This window comes from Cebidichthys violaceus, unplaced genomic scaffold (genome assembly GCF_023349555.1).
Source record: "Cebidichthys violaceus isolate CVI_PGR_0920_01 unplaced genomic scaffold, fCebVio1.0.p SCAF_3, whole genome shotgun sequence".
NCBI lineage: Eukaryota > Metazoa > Chordata > Actinopteri > Perciformes > Stichaeidae > Cebidichthys > Cebidichthys violaceus.
This window is the reverse complement of record NW_027176483.1, coordinates 232,680-247,064: the sequence shown is the minus strand read 5'-3', so window position 1 is coordinate 247,064 and position 14,385 is coordinate 232,680. Positions and strand designations below refer to the sequence as shown.

The 14,385-nt window shown below is 44.3% G+C and overlaps 2 protein-coding genes across 3 annotated transcripts; one reads left to right on the top strand and one right to left on the bottom strand.

Moving 5' to 3' along the window:
• Positions 1-1,340: 1,340 nt before the first annotated feature.
• Positions 1,341-9,761, bottom strand: lsm14aa (LSM14A mRNA processing body assembly factor a). 2 transcript variants are annotated; one of them, XM_068722816.1, is made up of 9 exons: positions 9,456-9,761; positions 7,056-7,219; positions 6,815-6,971; positions 5,438-5,788; positions 4,924-5,106; positions 4,181-4,358; positions 3,940-3,978; positions 3,620-3,857; positions 1,341-2,934 (listed from the first exon to the last, which is right to left on the bottom strand). In XM_068722816.1, exons 1-9 carry the CDS (start codon positions 9,574-9,576, stop codon positions 2,914-2,916), a joined length of 1,452 nt encoding a protein of 483 aa, XP_068578917.1. In that variant the 5' UTR covers positions 9,577-9,761; the 3' UTR covers positions 1,341-2,913. The 2 variants fall into 2 exon arrangements, with proteins under 2 accessions (XP_068578917.1, XP_068578916.1); XM_068722815.1 differs by having other exon boundaries at positions 1,341-2,937; positions 9,456-9,760.
• Positions 9,762-10,151: 390 nt separating this feature from the next.
• Positions 10,152-12,651, top strand: LOC137881892 (transcription initiation factor TFIID subunit 4). The gene is made up of 3 exons (XM_068724081.1): positions 10,152-11,408; positions 12,170-12,336; positions 12,556-12,651. Exons 1-3 carry the CDS (start codon positions 10,358-10,360, stop codon positions 12,649-12,651), a joined length of 1,314 nt encoding a protein of 437 aa, XP_068580182.1. The 5' UTR covers positions 10,152-10,357.
• The last annotated feature ends 1,734 nt before the right edge of the window (positions 12,652-14,385 follow it).

Here is a 14,385-nt window from a genome sequence, read left to right as displayed (position 1 = left end):
TTAAATAAACTGTTATATACGTTATATAAACTGTTATGTATGTTATATAAACTGTTATATACGTTATATAAACTGTTATATATGTTTACATTATATAAACTGTTATATACGTTATATAAACTATGTTATATACGTTTACATTATATAAACTGTTATATACGTTATATAAACTATGTTATATACGTTATATAAACTGTTATATACGTTATATATACTGTTATATACGTTATAATAACTATGTTATATACGTTATATAAACTGTTATATACATTATATAAACTGTTATATACGTTATATAAACTATGTTATATACATTATATATACTGTTATATACGTTATATAAACTGTTATATACATTATATAAACTGTGTTATATACGTTATATATACTGTTATATATACGTTATATAAACTATGTTATATACGTTATATAAACTGTTATATACGTTATATATACTGTTATATACGTTATATAAACTGTTATATACGTTATATAAACTGTTATATACGTTATATAAACTATGTTATATACGTTATATATACTGTTATATACGTTATATAAACTGTTATATACGTTATATATACTGTTATATACGTTATATAAACTATGTTATATACGTTATATATACTGTTATATACGTTATAAACTATGTTATATACGTTATATATACTGTTATATACGTTATATAAACTATGTTATATACGTTATATAAACTGTTATATACGTTATATAAACTATGTTATATACGTTATATATACTGTTATATACATTATATAAACTGTTATATAAATTGACAGCTGGATCCTTTTTCTACTCGTTTATTTTCTATCTATAGATGACATCAATTCCTGTAGCTCTAACGGGTCAATAGTTAGTGGTTTAAAACAGCTGGATGAGGCGAAACATCTGGTTAGAATAAAGTAGTCTCATGAAGCAGCTGCCTGACTCACAACTAAACATCGGCACTAGTTTAACAGGTAAAAACATCTGGATTAAGGTGTAATAACATCTAGATTACGGTGTAATAACATCTGGACTGGATGAACATCTGGATTAACCTGTAATAACATCTGGACTGGGTTAACAGGTGAGAACATCTAAATTAAGGTGTAATAACTGGACCAGATGAAGGTCTGGATTAAGGTGTAATAACATCTGGATTAAATTGTAATAACATCTGGATTAAGTTAACAGGTGAGAACATGTGGATTAACGCGTAATAACGTCCGGGTAAAGTGTAATAACATCTGGACTGGATGAACATCTGGAATTAAGTGTAATAACACGTGGATTAAGGTGTAATACCATGTGGATTAAGTTGTAATAACATCTGGACTGGGTTAACGGGTGAGAACATCTGGAACAGTTTATTAGAAAAATGCAAACACCTTCGTCTACAGAAGATCTGAAATGCCCAAATTAAACCAATGTGAAAAAGAAATAAAGTGAAATATAAAACAGGCTATTTGTATTTTCTTTATGTTTTAACATTTACCGACATTATTCAAACATGTTCAGGACAATTATTTAAGGTTTTATAACTAAAGTAATTATTCACCGTGAAATTAAAACCAAATCAAAGAAATTATAAAGAACAAGTTTGATTTGACATGTAAATGTAGAAACAATTCTATTAATAAATGATCTTTAAACTAAAGGTTTAAACTCAGGTATGATTATTGATTAAACACAATAAACGTCTGACTTCTGTGGTAATAAAAACTCATCGTTATTAAAGACAAGGTGTTTAATAATTGTCCTTTGACAGTTTATGCAAACATAAAGAAATACAACAGGTTCACTTCATTTGTTTTACTTGAGGCGTTTTTAATCTTCCGTATATTTCTGTTTGGAGGCTTAAAGCCATAAAGATTTAGATCTGAGTGGATCTCACTGAAGCTTTAGTGACCCACGAGTGAAGGAAACCACAGAGCTTTGACCCGTGATCGGTCTGAGACCCGGTTTACTCCCAGTCCTCAAGCTGGACTGGGAGTAAAAACTACCACAACAACCACAGTAGACCTGTTCAAAGTCTCCTTAAAGAGACAGTACTGATGGTTCGGTCTTCTTAAAGAGACAGTACTGATGGTTCGGTCTCCTAAAAGAGACAGTACTGATGGTTCAGTCTCCTTAAAGAGACAGTACTGATGGTTCAGTCTCCTTAAAGAAACAGTACTGATGGTTCACAGTCTCCTTAAAGAGACAGTACTGATGGTTCATTCTCCTTAAAGAGACAGTACTGATGGTTCAGTCTCCTTACAGAGACAGTACTGATGGTTTAGTCTTCTTAAAGAGACAGTACTGATGGTTCAGTCTCCTTAAAGAGACAGTACTGATGGTTCAGTCTCCTTAAAGAGACAGTACTGATGGTTCACAGCTTTACTACAGGAGGAGGAGCTTAAATAACTGTTTTCATGAATGGAGTCTGGTGTGAAGAGAACATGGATAGCAGATAATATCAGAAAGGTGGAAATATTCTGAATATGACTGATATTGATTCTGTTAGTGTCTAAAATAATCACTTTGCTCCTGTGAACCATCATTACTGTCCCTTTAAGAAGAGAAGCATCTTCTATTAATGCTTGAGGAATAGGAGTAAGCTGACAGAGGAGGAGGTGAAAGTTAACAGAGGGCTGCTTGGGGCTGAAGTCACACCCCCCCCCCCCCCCTAAATAAAGCTATGTGTCATCAGGTTCAGGTTCAGGGGAGAGAATTCATTGAAAAACAAACTCAATATGACATTTATACATTATTGTATTTAGAGATGGTGACTTTTTAAACTGGGTCCTTGTTTGTTTCCCCCGTTGTGTTGAAGCCTCAGTGCTGGTGACAAATATACAACTAGAAGACATCTTCATTGTTTGAGTCAACAGAAGATCCACCGTCCTGTAGAGTCGTCTTCTGTCTGAGAGACTACGCCGACACTTTGTTGTCCTTCTGGAACAAAACAAAGACGCGTTTAATACATCGTTTTCAACAAGACAACAAGAGTTCTACCAACACTTTTACTACTAAAACTTCTCCTACCTCTCCTTCTACTACCACCCCTTCTACTACCGCCCCTTCTTCTACTACCGCCCCTTCTACTGCCTCCCCTTCTACTGCCTCCCCTTCTACTACCGCCCCTACTACCTCCCCTTCTACTACCTCTCCTTCTACTACCTCCCCTTCTACTACCTCCCCTTCTACTACCACCCCTTCTACTACCGCCCCTTCTACTACCGCCCCTTCTACTACCCCTCCTACTACCTCCCCTCCTACTACCTCTCCTTCTACTACCGCCCCTTCTACTACCGCCCCTTCTACTACCGCCCCTTCTCCTACCTCCCCTTCTACTACCTCCCCTTCTACTACCTCCCCTTCTACTACCTCCCCTTCTCCTACCGCCCCTCCTATTACCTCCCCTTCTACTACCTCCCCTTCTACTACCGCCCCTTCTACTACCTCCCCTTCTACTACCGCCCCTTCTACTACCTCCCCTTCTACTACCGCCCCTTCTACTACCTCCCCTTCTACTACCTCCACCGCCCCTTCTACTACCGCCCCTTCTACTACCTCTCCTTCTACCGCATAATTATTATTGTGTGGTAATAATAAATCATGTGACCAGGGTTCTCACCCTGTATGCTGATAGGTCGGCGAACTCCCGGCCGGCCTGGTTTCCACGGTAACCTCCTCTGAAGCCTCCTCCCTGCGGCGGTCCGAAGGATCCTCGGCTTGCCGAGCGGCCTCGACCTCCTCTGAAGCCCATCCCCCCTCGTCCTCGGTAACCTCCGCGACCTCGGCCGTGACGGAGAGGGATGCCGAACGTCTCGGCATTCATCCTCCTCTCCTCCGCCCAGGTCTGCCTCCGCTCCCTAAAGGAGGTGAGGAGGAGGAGGTGAAGACAACACTAGGACATGAACTTAAGAGGGCTGCTGGACCACCAGAACCACTTACCTGGGGAACCCAGAGACTCCAGACTTCTCGTTAGCTTTCCTGAAGAGACAAAAGACAACACAGATGTGTCATCGTCTCACACAAACATCAGTTTCATATGTTCTAATAGAAGAAGTGATGAGACGATGAAGACCCTTTAAGACATTTAACACCACATCCATGTACACAGAGTCTGGCCAGGACATGGAGGACAGACGGGCCGGGACATGGACCCAGAGGACAAAGGGACAGGGACCTATACCTGGTGTCGTCACAGGAGATGTTGTCGAAGAAGGATTTGGACTTGTCGTAGTAACAGTTGGGTCCCAGAGGGTCTCCCCCCTCCTCCTCAGCCGGTCCTTCACTGGTCTGGGTCTCCACTGCGGAGTCGACCTTCTCCTCTCCGTTCACCGCTTTGTCTGTCTTCTCCGTCTTCTCATCTGAGAGACCAGAGGATGAAACGGGTCAAACAGAACCAGGTGTGAGGTCTGATCTCTGATAATGTTAGTGTTTAAACCAACAGGAGGAGAGCTAGTAACGTTAGCAGCACCGCTAACGGCTAACCAACGAAAGTTCCCTTCAGTTACATCATGATGCCTTCAGGCTCTGCTCAGTGAACATGAGAATTGGCTGAAGGTACATTATAACGTTATCATGATGTGTTCACATGTAATCTGTAAAATGCAGTTTCCATGATGACATCCTATAGTAGTGGAGATGTTTCCATGAAGACATTCCATAGTAGTGGAGATGTTTCCATGAAGACATCCCATAGTAGTGGAGATGTTTCCATGAAGACATCCCATAGTAGTGGAGATGTTTCCATGAAGACATCCCATAGTAGTGGAGATGTTTCCATGAAGACATCCCATAGTAGTGGAGATGTTTCCATGAAGACATTCCATAGTAGTGGAGATGTTTTCATGAAGACATCCCATAGTAGTGGAGATGTTTCCATGAAGACATCCCATAGTAGTGGAGATGTTTCCATGAAGACAAACAGACCTTTCAGCTTCAACTTGCTCTGGAACTCCCGGTCGATCTCCTCCTTGTTGAACTGAGCGTTGGCTGTCTCAAAGTCAAAGTCCTTCTCAAACTTCATTGGTCCGTCTCTCCGGACGTTGAAGCGTCCTCGGCCGCGGTGACCGCCCCCCCTACCGCGCCGGTTAGCCGGAGCTCCAGCAGCCGCTGAGCAAACAGGAAGAAGAAGAAGAAGAAAGCGTTAAGAGGTTCCTCCGCCTTCAGACGGTCCCGAGACCTTCTGGACGTCTTTTAGTCTCCCTGAACAATGTAAACAAACCTGTCTCCAACCTTTTAAAAAGGGGGCGGGACTTCTGGAACATAAACGTTAGCCAATCACACAGCTCTATTTTGTACCCGCCTCCTGAGTCACAGGGACGTTTTTTACCACAAAGATCGGTTTGATGTCTTCAGGTTTAAAACATCCCCTGTGAGCTCAGCAGTGAGCCCACATGAGAGGGTTTTGTAGGGTGCTGGTCTGAGGAGGTCTGGGTCTCACCTGGGTGGCTGTAGACCGAGTGGGTGAGTCCTGTAGGGGGGTTCCTGTCTACAGCAGTGAGGTGGGAGGAGGAGATGGTTCTAGGAGCAGACCAGCTTTGGTTACTGCTGCGTCCCCCCCCCCTGATGGTCTCACCCCTCCTCGGGTCCACGCCGTCCTGGTGCTGGACCTTCAGGCCGGCGGCGGTAGGGGGAGGGGCCGTACGAGCGTGGGGGGGGCTTCTGCGTCCCAGACCGGGGGCCGGAGCCGTGGTGGCGGCGGTCGGAGCCAACGGGGTGCTCTGGATCACCTGGTTCACCTGGTCCAGGATGGGGCTCTTCCTCAGAGGGTCCAGACTGGGGCTGCTACGTCCTGACACACACACACACACACACACACACACACACACACACACACACACACACACACACACACACACACACACACACACTTATAATCTAACACAATAAATGATATTTGGTTTTGATGATGAAGATACAACAAAAAAAAAACAACAAAACCAAAGTCTACACATTCAGGCTGTAGGTTTAAAACTCTGAACCCGACAACCCCCCAAACCCTAGAACCCCCCAAAACATAGAACCCCCCAAACCCGACAACCCCCCAAACCATAGAACCCTCCAAACCTTCCAAACCCTAGAACCCTCCAAACCCTAGAACCCCCAAACCCTAGAACCCCCCAAACCCTAGAACCCTCCAAACTTTCCAAACCCTAGAACCCTCCAAACCCTAGAACCCCCCAAACCCTAGAACCCCATCTTCATTATTGTCAGGTCGTCATCTTTCTGACGGTCCTTGAACACATCACTTGTGACGAACGCTTCCAACAGAACAATAAACCAAAAACGAAGCTTTGAACTGATATTTAATAAAACATTTTAATTCATTCTTCATGTTCTCATAAATAAAGAGTTCACTTTAACCAGATTGTGTTAAAACATTAAACTGAGCTCCTCAATGAAACTATGACGTCACGATTGATTCATCTGAGACCAACAGTCATGTGACCAGAAATCAGAGAAACTCTGACTGACAGCTGGAGGCTGATCTGGACTCAGGAAGACCTCGCTGGTCCCGTATGGAGGAGCAGCAGCTACATCATTGTAGCTCCTCCCTCCGTTTTTATTTAAACTACTCCTGGAATGAGTATCTCATCTCACAGTAACCTCTGTTGGTTTCTCCTCCAAACATCTTCTGGAAGCTCAGACACAGAACTTTAAATCTTATAAGAAGGAAATAAATGTCTAAAGCATCAACAACTCTAATACCCATGATGCATTGCTCCTGTACAGGTAGGAGGAGGAACAGGAAGTCCCCACAGACGGACCCTGAACCCTCAGGTCTGAAGCTCGGCCGTAACACCAGAGAAGAACTCACCAACACCAACGGGTCCAAACTGGGGGGACACCAGTGGGCTGGTGCTGAACTGGTTGTAGTTGGGAACCGGAGCCCGGTTGAAGAGACCATAGGAGCCGGCGGACTGGAAGGGGGTCGGGGGGGCGGCGGAGGACGAGGAGCTGGAGCTCATGGAGGACTGAGGAGGAGACGGTTAGAGTCACACTGAGAACATCTGGGACCGAACACTCAGTTGGGGTCCAGGTGTGCGAGTGTGGGTTACCTGGACGATGGCCGGGTCCTGAGGAAGAGAACAGGTGGGTTTGGGAGGCTCACAGACGGTCAGGTCCTTGATGTCGCTGCCTCTGAAGATGATGTACTCAAAGGTGTCGTCTCGAGGGGGGATTGGCCGGTCGGTGGGCCGGTCCTCCGTACCGAAGGAGCGCACTGAGGAGGAGGAGGAGGAGGACACGTATACGTATTTATTAGTGCTGGGCAAGTTAACGCATTATTATCTCGTTAACGCATTCATTAATTAACGGCGACAATTATTTTATCACTTTAACGCAGTTTTGTTTTTAATGCAATACGTTGATCTTGATGTCAGCAAATCACCAAATCAGCGGTGGAGAAGTCTTCATCACTACGTTGATGCAGCGTGTGGAGAAGTAGAGATAAACTAAAGACGAGCTAACAGACGCCACAGAGAAGTGGAGAGATACAAACTGCAGGACGACTAGTGTTGAGAAGACGTCGGTCTGAGGAACGTTCTCAGGATCATGAATGACGTCACGTAGGAGCCTCCCTCCAGACGCACCGTCACCAGAAGAACACACGAGTCGTATGAAGAGGAGAGGACTACAAAAGAGACGGAGTCACAACGTGCACCGGCCGTCTCTCACCGGAGACTACCGGACATTGCCGGGTAACCATCGTCACCTCGGAGTTACGGTGCATTATGTTGATGAACAGTGGGAGCTGCGTTCACATGCTCTGACTGTATGAAGACAGAAGACCCACATTTTGATGAAACGTGTGGAACATTGTATTCATGTTGCACAGCAGTGGAACGTTTAAATAAAGTCACACAATGAGCACAGATAGTAGAAATATAACTGATACTGTGTGAAGAACACTGCTGTTAACAAGAACCTGATCTGTTTAAAGTGATTCAAACCAAATGTTATTGTACTTCTGTTCATATAGCAGTACTTTAAAATACAACTGAGTAATACACTACTTTTGAATTCATTATTGAACTTTGTGCATAACAATGAGATTAATCAAGATTAAAAATGTTAATCATTGCCCAGCACTAATATACACACACACGTTCTCATATAAAATAAAGAGTTCACTTTAACCAGATTGTGTTAAAACATTTAACTGTGAACTTTTTGTTGAGACCAACAGTCATGTGACCACACAAAAATAAATAGTGTTTATAAATTGTGAACTCCTCAGTGAAACTGAGGAGGGGAGAGAGATTAAGGTGTTCATTATTCTAACTATAATTATATGCATGTATATATATATATATATATATATATACACACACACACACACACACACACACACACACAGATAAAGTGTCTTTGACTGGTTGCAGCAGCTGCTCAGTTAATCTTCATTAAACAGTTTGTCATAATCTGATGAACCTTCTTCAGACTCTTCAACACATCGAGGGTTAGAAGAGTCAGTGAACGTTACGCCAACACTCTTTACACTTATTAAGTACATGTATATATGTATACACACACACACACACACACACACACACTTATATCAAGCAGACCCGTGGCTCTCCTAGAAAGAGTTTCACTTTAGTTCATAAATATATTTATGATATTAAAAGTGTATTTGTTTGAACAAACACTTCATAGTTCAGAGTATTATTTTAATATAAATGTATAACAGTTCTTCTCAGAGTCTCGTTTGTTTAAAACATGTTTGTTATGATTCTAGTTTATCATAACAGACGGTAAAGTGTTATGAAACATACATGATGCATTCACCGTATGTTAACTGTCCACCGACACACTGGCAACATACTGGATATAGAACAGCTTGTTAGCGGCTGTAGTTACTATTTTATATTTATTATATTTCTTGTTGAACCAAAACGACAGATTAATTTTAATGTGACATGCTACTGCTAGCTGACATGCTACTGCTAGCTGACAAGTAGTAAAGATGACTCATGTCGCAAACTCAGATTAAAGTCTAACGTTCATTCATTTAAAGGTGACATTATTATATTTATAATTATTAAAAAAATGTAAATTACATTTCAAATTGTTTAAATGTGATTTAAACTCGTTGAATTACGTCTCTAAGTGGTCGTTGTAACTTCATGTTATTTACGTCACCGTTAACTGTTTTACGGTTTGACGGTTTCCTTAGCGGCGTCTTGTTGATAATAGTGACGCTTGTTAGCTTTCCATGCTAGCGAGCCAACGCTACCCACCTGGTAGCAGGTGGCTAGCGTTAGCTAACAAGCTGACAATAATTGATGAGTTCTCTGAATTTAAACCACTGATTCACATCTAAAGTAAAGTGTTAACCAACACTCACTCAGAGGCCAACAGAAGCTAATGCTACATGACGTTAGCATTAGCCGCATAGCTAATGCTAGCCGCCGTTAGCATTAGCCTTATGCTACATGTCGTTAGCATCATGATACCTTTAGCCAGAGCCACGGTGGAGTTCTCCGTGTCGATGGTGTACAGGATTCCTTCATAGCGGATCTCAGCCTTCGAGATCAGGCTGATCTTACTGCCCAGGTAGGGCGTCCCTCCGCTCATGGTGTCCAAAACACGGTCCGCGGTCTGAACAGGTAACGAGACGGACGGTCCTCCGAGCCGTGTGGAAACGACTGGGACCGATTCTACGACAAGTTTCTCCGGGTTGAGCTTTTCTTTTCCACCGTCACCGCGTCTACAACAACATGGCTACCTCATCCTCCATCGGACGGCTGTGTGCGCGCGGGGGCTAACGGGAACACCGTAATATCGCGAGACTACGCGCCGCTGTGAGATCTAGATCTGTGCGAGGTAGAAGAGCAGACACGTCAACGTCGAGTCAAATATGTTTTTATAATGTGTTCCAAAAGCATATTTAAAAGATTTAAAGTCTTGATTTTATTTTATTTTGTGTGTTTTTTTCATTCATGATTATTTTATGTCTTTCAGTGACTGAATGGATACAATAACTTCTACAGTTCAGACAGTTTAATGTGAGGTTTACTGTGTTAATTAATATATTTTTTATTAAGTATTCTTACTTTTTTCTATTTAATGTTTAGCTTTTAATCCATTCATTCATCCGTTCATTTCACAACAAAATGAGAACGATTAGTAATTATATTGTTCATGTAAACTTTATATATTTAAGCTATATTTAAGTTATTGTTTATATAATAAACAGGTTTACCTGTAGTACACTCACCTGAACTCACCTGAACGCAGCGCTACATCCAAACACCGGGAAATTTATTTCTCATATTTCTATGCTAAAAACGACTAGGATTCTTTCGCGCATGCGTAGATTCTAAAATACGATTTGCACAACGGTCCGACATCAAAGATGGCGGGAGCCTCCGACCCACTGGAGGACATGCTCTTCACTGAGGTGGACGAGAAGGCGGTTAGTGACCTAGTCGGCTCTCTGGAGTCGCAGCTCGGAGACAGAAAAGCTTCTCCCGCCGCTTCTTATTCCGGCGGGAAACCGGACGGAGCTCCACGTGCAGCAGCAACGGCTCAGTTCTCAGGGAAAGTGCTCGAGGATCCGGTGGATCCAGTGAGGTCCGTGGAGCCGCAACAAGGACGTCCGAGAGAGGGGTTAGACCAGGACCCAGGACCTACAGAGCTGCTCTCCGGTAAAGTCCTCCTCTCCTCCTCCGGGTCCTCCACGGTCACCTCCGGAGCGACCCCCCCCACTATCTCCCCGGTACCGGGACCCGTAACTTTGACCACTCGGTCCTCCCCCGCTGCGGGTTCGAGTCCCGCTACCGTCACCGCTGTGGATGCGATCCGGACCGCTTCTCCCGGACTACAAAGTTTAAACGGATCGGTAAAGTTGGTGAACTCGGTCCCTGCAGCAGCAGCACCACCACCACCGGGGACCAGCACGGTGATCAGCACCGTGAGCACCGGGGGCTCCGCGATCATCGCCTCTCAGCCTCACTTCACTCAGACCACGTTAACGTCTCCCGCCGTCTCTCTGCAGAGGCACCCGGGTCCGGTGAACGGAGTGGACCCTAAGGGCCCTCAGGTGGTGACCCACAGCAGCCCTCTGATGCACACCACCACCACCACCAAGATGCTGGTGCAGAGCCAGCCGGTCTCTGGGAGCTCCGTCATCCTGACCGGGACCCCCCCTCCTGCAGCTCAGACCCCCATGGTCCAGACCGGGACCAGTACGGCTGCAGTGACCCTGAAGCCGGCGGTGAACGGAGTGGGTCAGCCCTCCGTGTCTGTGGTGAGGCCCCCGGGGGCCCCCGTGGTGACCACGTCCATCCAGCAGCAGCAGCAGAGACCTGGACTAGTGGCCCCCCGAGCTGCTGCTCCTCAGCTGGCCGTCCGGCCTCAGCAGCAGACCACCATCCAGCTGCCCCCCGGATTCTCCATGCCTCCAGGTGAGTAGACCTCCTACTGTAGACGTTTGATCCTCTAATGTGTTCCTATCACGTCCCAGTCTCAGAGACAGACACCTGGTCCATAGAGAGAGAGACGGGTACACCTGGTCCATAGAGAGAGAAACACACCTGGTCCATAGAGAGAGAGATGCACCTGGTCCATAGAGAGAGAAACACACCTGGTCCATAGAGAGAGAGACACACCTGGTCCATAGAGAGAGAGACAGGTACACCTGTTCCATAGAGAGAGAGAGAGACGGGTACACCTGGTTCATAGAGAGACAGGTACACCTGGTCCATAGAGAGAGAGACAGGTACACCTGTTCCATAGAGAGAGAGACGGGTACACCTGGTTCATAGAGAGACAGGTACACCTGGTTCACAGAGAGAGACGGGTACACCTGGTTCATAGAGAGAGAGAGAGACGGGTACACCTGGTTCATAGAGAGAGAGACGGGTACACCTGGTTCATAGAGAGAGATACGGGTACACCTGGTTCATAGAGAGACGGGTATACCTGGTTCATAGAGAGAGAGACGGGTACACCTGGTTCATAGAGAGAGAGAGAGACGGGTACACCTGGTTCACAGAGAGAGAGACGGGTACACCTGGTTCATAGAGAGAGATACGGGTACACCTGGTTCATAGAGAGACGGGTATACCAGGTTCACAGAGAGAGAGACGGGTACACCTGGTTCACAGAGAGAGGTGTGTGTGTATCTGATCTTGACGATGATGATGATGCTTCCTGTGTTCTTCAGGTATGGTTCTCGTCCGGACTGAGACGGGTCAGCTGGTGATGGTCCCTCAGCAGGTGCTGGCTCAGGCTCAGGCTAAGACCCAGCTGAGCCAAGCGGTGGCCAACATCAGCCAGAGACCCGCAACACCGACCGCTGGGACCGCCATCCGGGTCAGCACCGCCCCCACGGTAAGAACCCATCAGGGTCAATGGTGTTCATCCAGTCTGCAGCATCACCAACAAACTGGACACCTGAGACACACACCTGAGAGACACACCTGAGACACACACCTGAGACACACACCTGAGAGACACACCTGAGAACATACCTGAAACTCCAGATGTAAAGGGTTCCCATGATGCTTTGCTACAGCATTACGTGTTCTCCTTCCTCCCTGTCGTCTGCAGGCTCCTCAGACCGTCCGCCTGGCCTCCCCCGCTCAGACCAGAATGGTTCAGCCTCCGTCCACCACGACAGTACAGGTGTGTCCTCCGTCCTCATGATGTGACCATGTGACCATGTAATAACGTGACCATGTGACCATCTAATAACGAGACGATGTAGTAACGTGACCATGTAGTAACGTGACCATGTAATAACGAGACGATGTAATAACGTGACCATGTAATAACGTGACCATGTAATAACGTGACCATGTAATAACGAGACGATGTAGTAACGTGACCATGTAGTAACGTGACCATGTAGTAACGAGACGATGTAGTAACGTGACCATGTAGTAACGTGACCATGTAATAACGAGACGATGTAACAACGTGACCATGTAACAACGTGACCATGTAATAACGTGACCATGTAATAACGAGACCATGTAATAACGAGACCATGTAATAACGTGACCATGTAATAACGAGACCATGTAATAACGAGACCATGTAATAACGAGACCATGTAATAACGAGACCATGTAATAACGTGACCATGTAATAACGAGACCATGTAATAACGTGACCATGTAACAACGTGATCATGTAACAACGTGACCATGTAATAACGAGACCATGTAATAACGTGACCATGTAATGATGTAATAACGTGACGATGTAATAACGTGACGATGTAATAACGTGACGATGTAATAACGAGACGATGTAATAACGAGACCATGTAATGATGTAATAACGTGACCATGTAACAACATGACCATGTAATAACGTGACCATGTAATAACGACACCATGTAATAACGTGACCATGTAATGATGTAATAACGTGACGATGTAATAACGTGACGATGTAATAACGTGACGATGTAATAACGAGACGATGTAATAACAAGACCATGTGACGATGTAATAACGTGACCATGTAATGATGTAATAACGTGACCATGTAATGATGTAATAACGTGACGATGTAATAACGTGACGATGTAATAACGTGACGATGTAATAACGTGACGATGTAATAACGTGACGATGTAATAACTAGACGATGTAATAACGAGACCATGTGACGATGTAATAACGTGACGATGTAATAACGAGACCATGTGACGATGTAATAACGTGACGATGTAATAACGAGACCATGTGACGATGTAATAACGTGACCATGTAATAACGTGACCATGTAATAACGTGACCATGTAATAACGAGACGATGTTATAACGTGACCATGTAATAACGTGACCATGTAATAACGAGACAATGCAATAACGAGACCATGCAATAACGAGACCATGTAATAACGAGACCATGTAATAACGAGACCATGTAATAACGAGACCATGCAATAACGAGACCATGTAATAACGAGACAATGCAATAACGAGACCATGTAATAACGTGACCATGTAATAACGAGACCATGTAATAACGAGACCATGTAATAACATGACCATGTAATGATGTAATAACGTGACCATGTAATGATGTAATAACGAGACCATGTAATAACGAGACCATGTAATGATGTAATAACGAGACCATGTAATGATGTAATAACGAGACCATGTAATAACGAGACCATGTAATAACGTGACCATGTAATAACGTGACCGTGTAATGATGTAATAACTTGACCATGTGACGATGTAATGATGTAATAACGTGACCATGTGACGATGTAATAACGAGACCATGTAATAACGAGACCATGTAATAACGTGACCATATAACGAGACCATGTAATAACGAGACCATGTAATAACGAGACCATGTAATAACGTGACCATGTAATAACGTGACCATGTAATAACGAGACCATGTAATAAC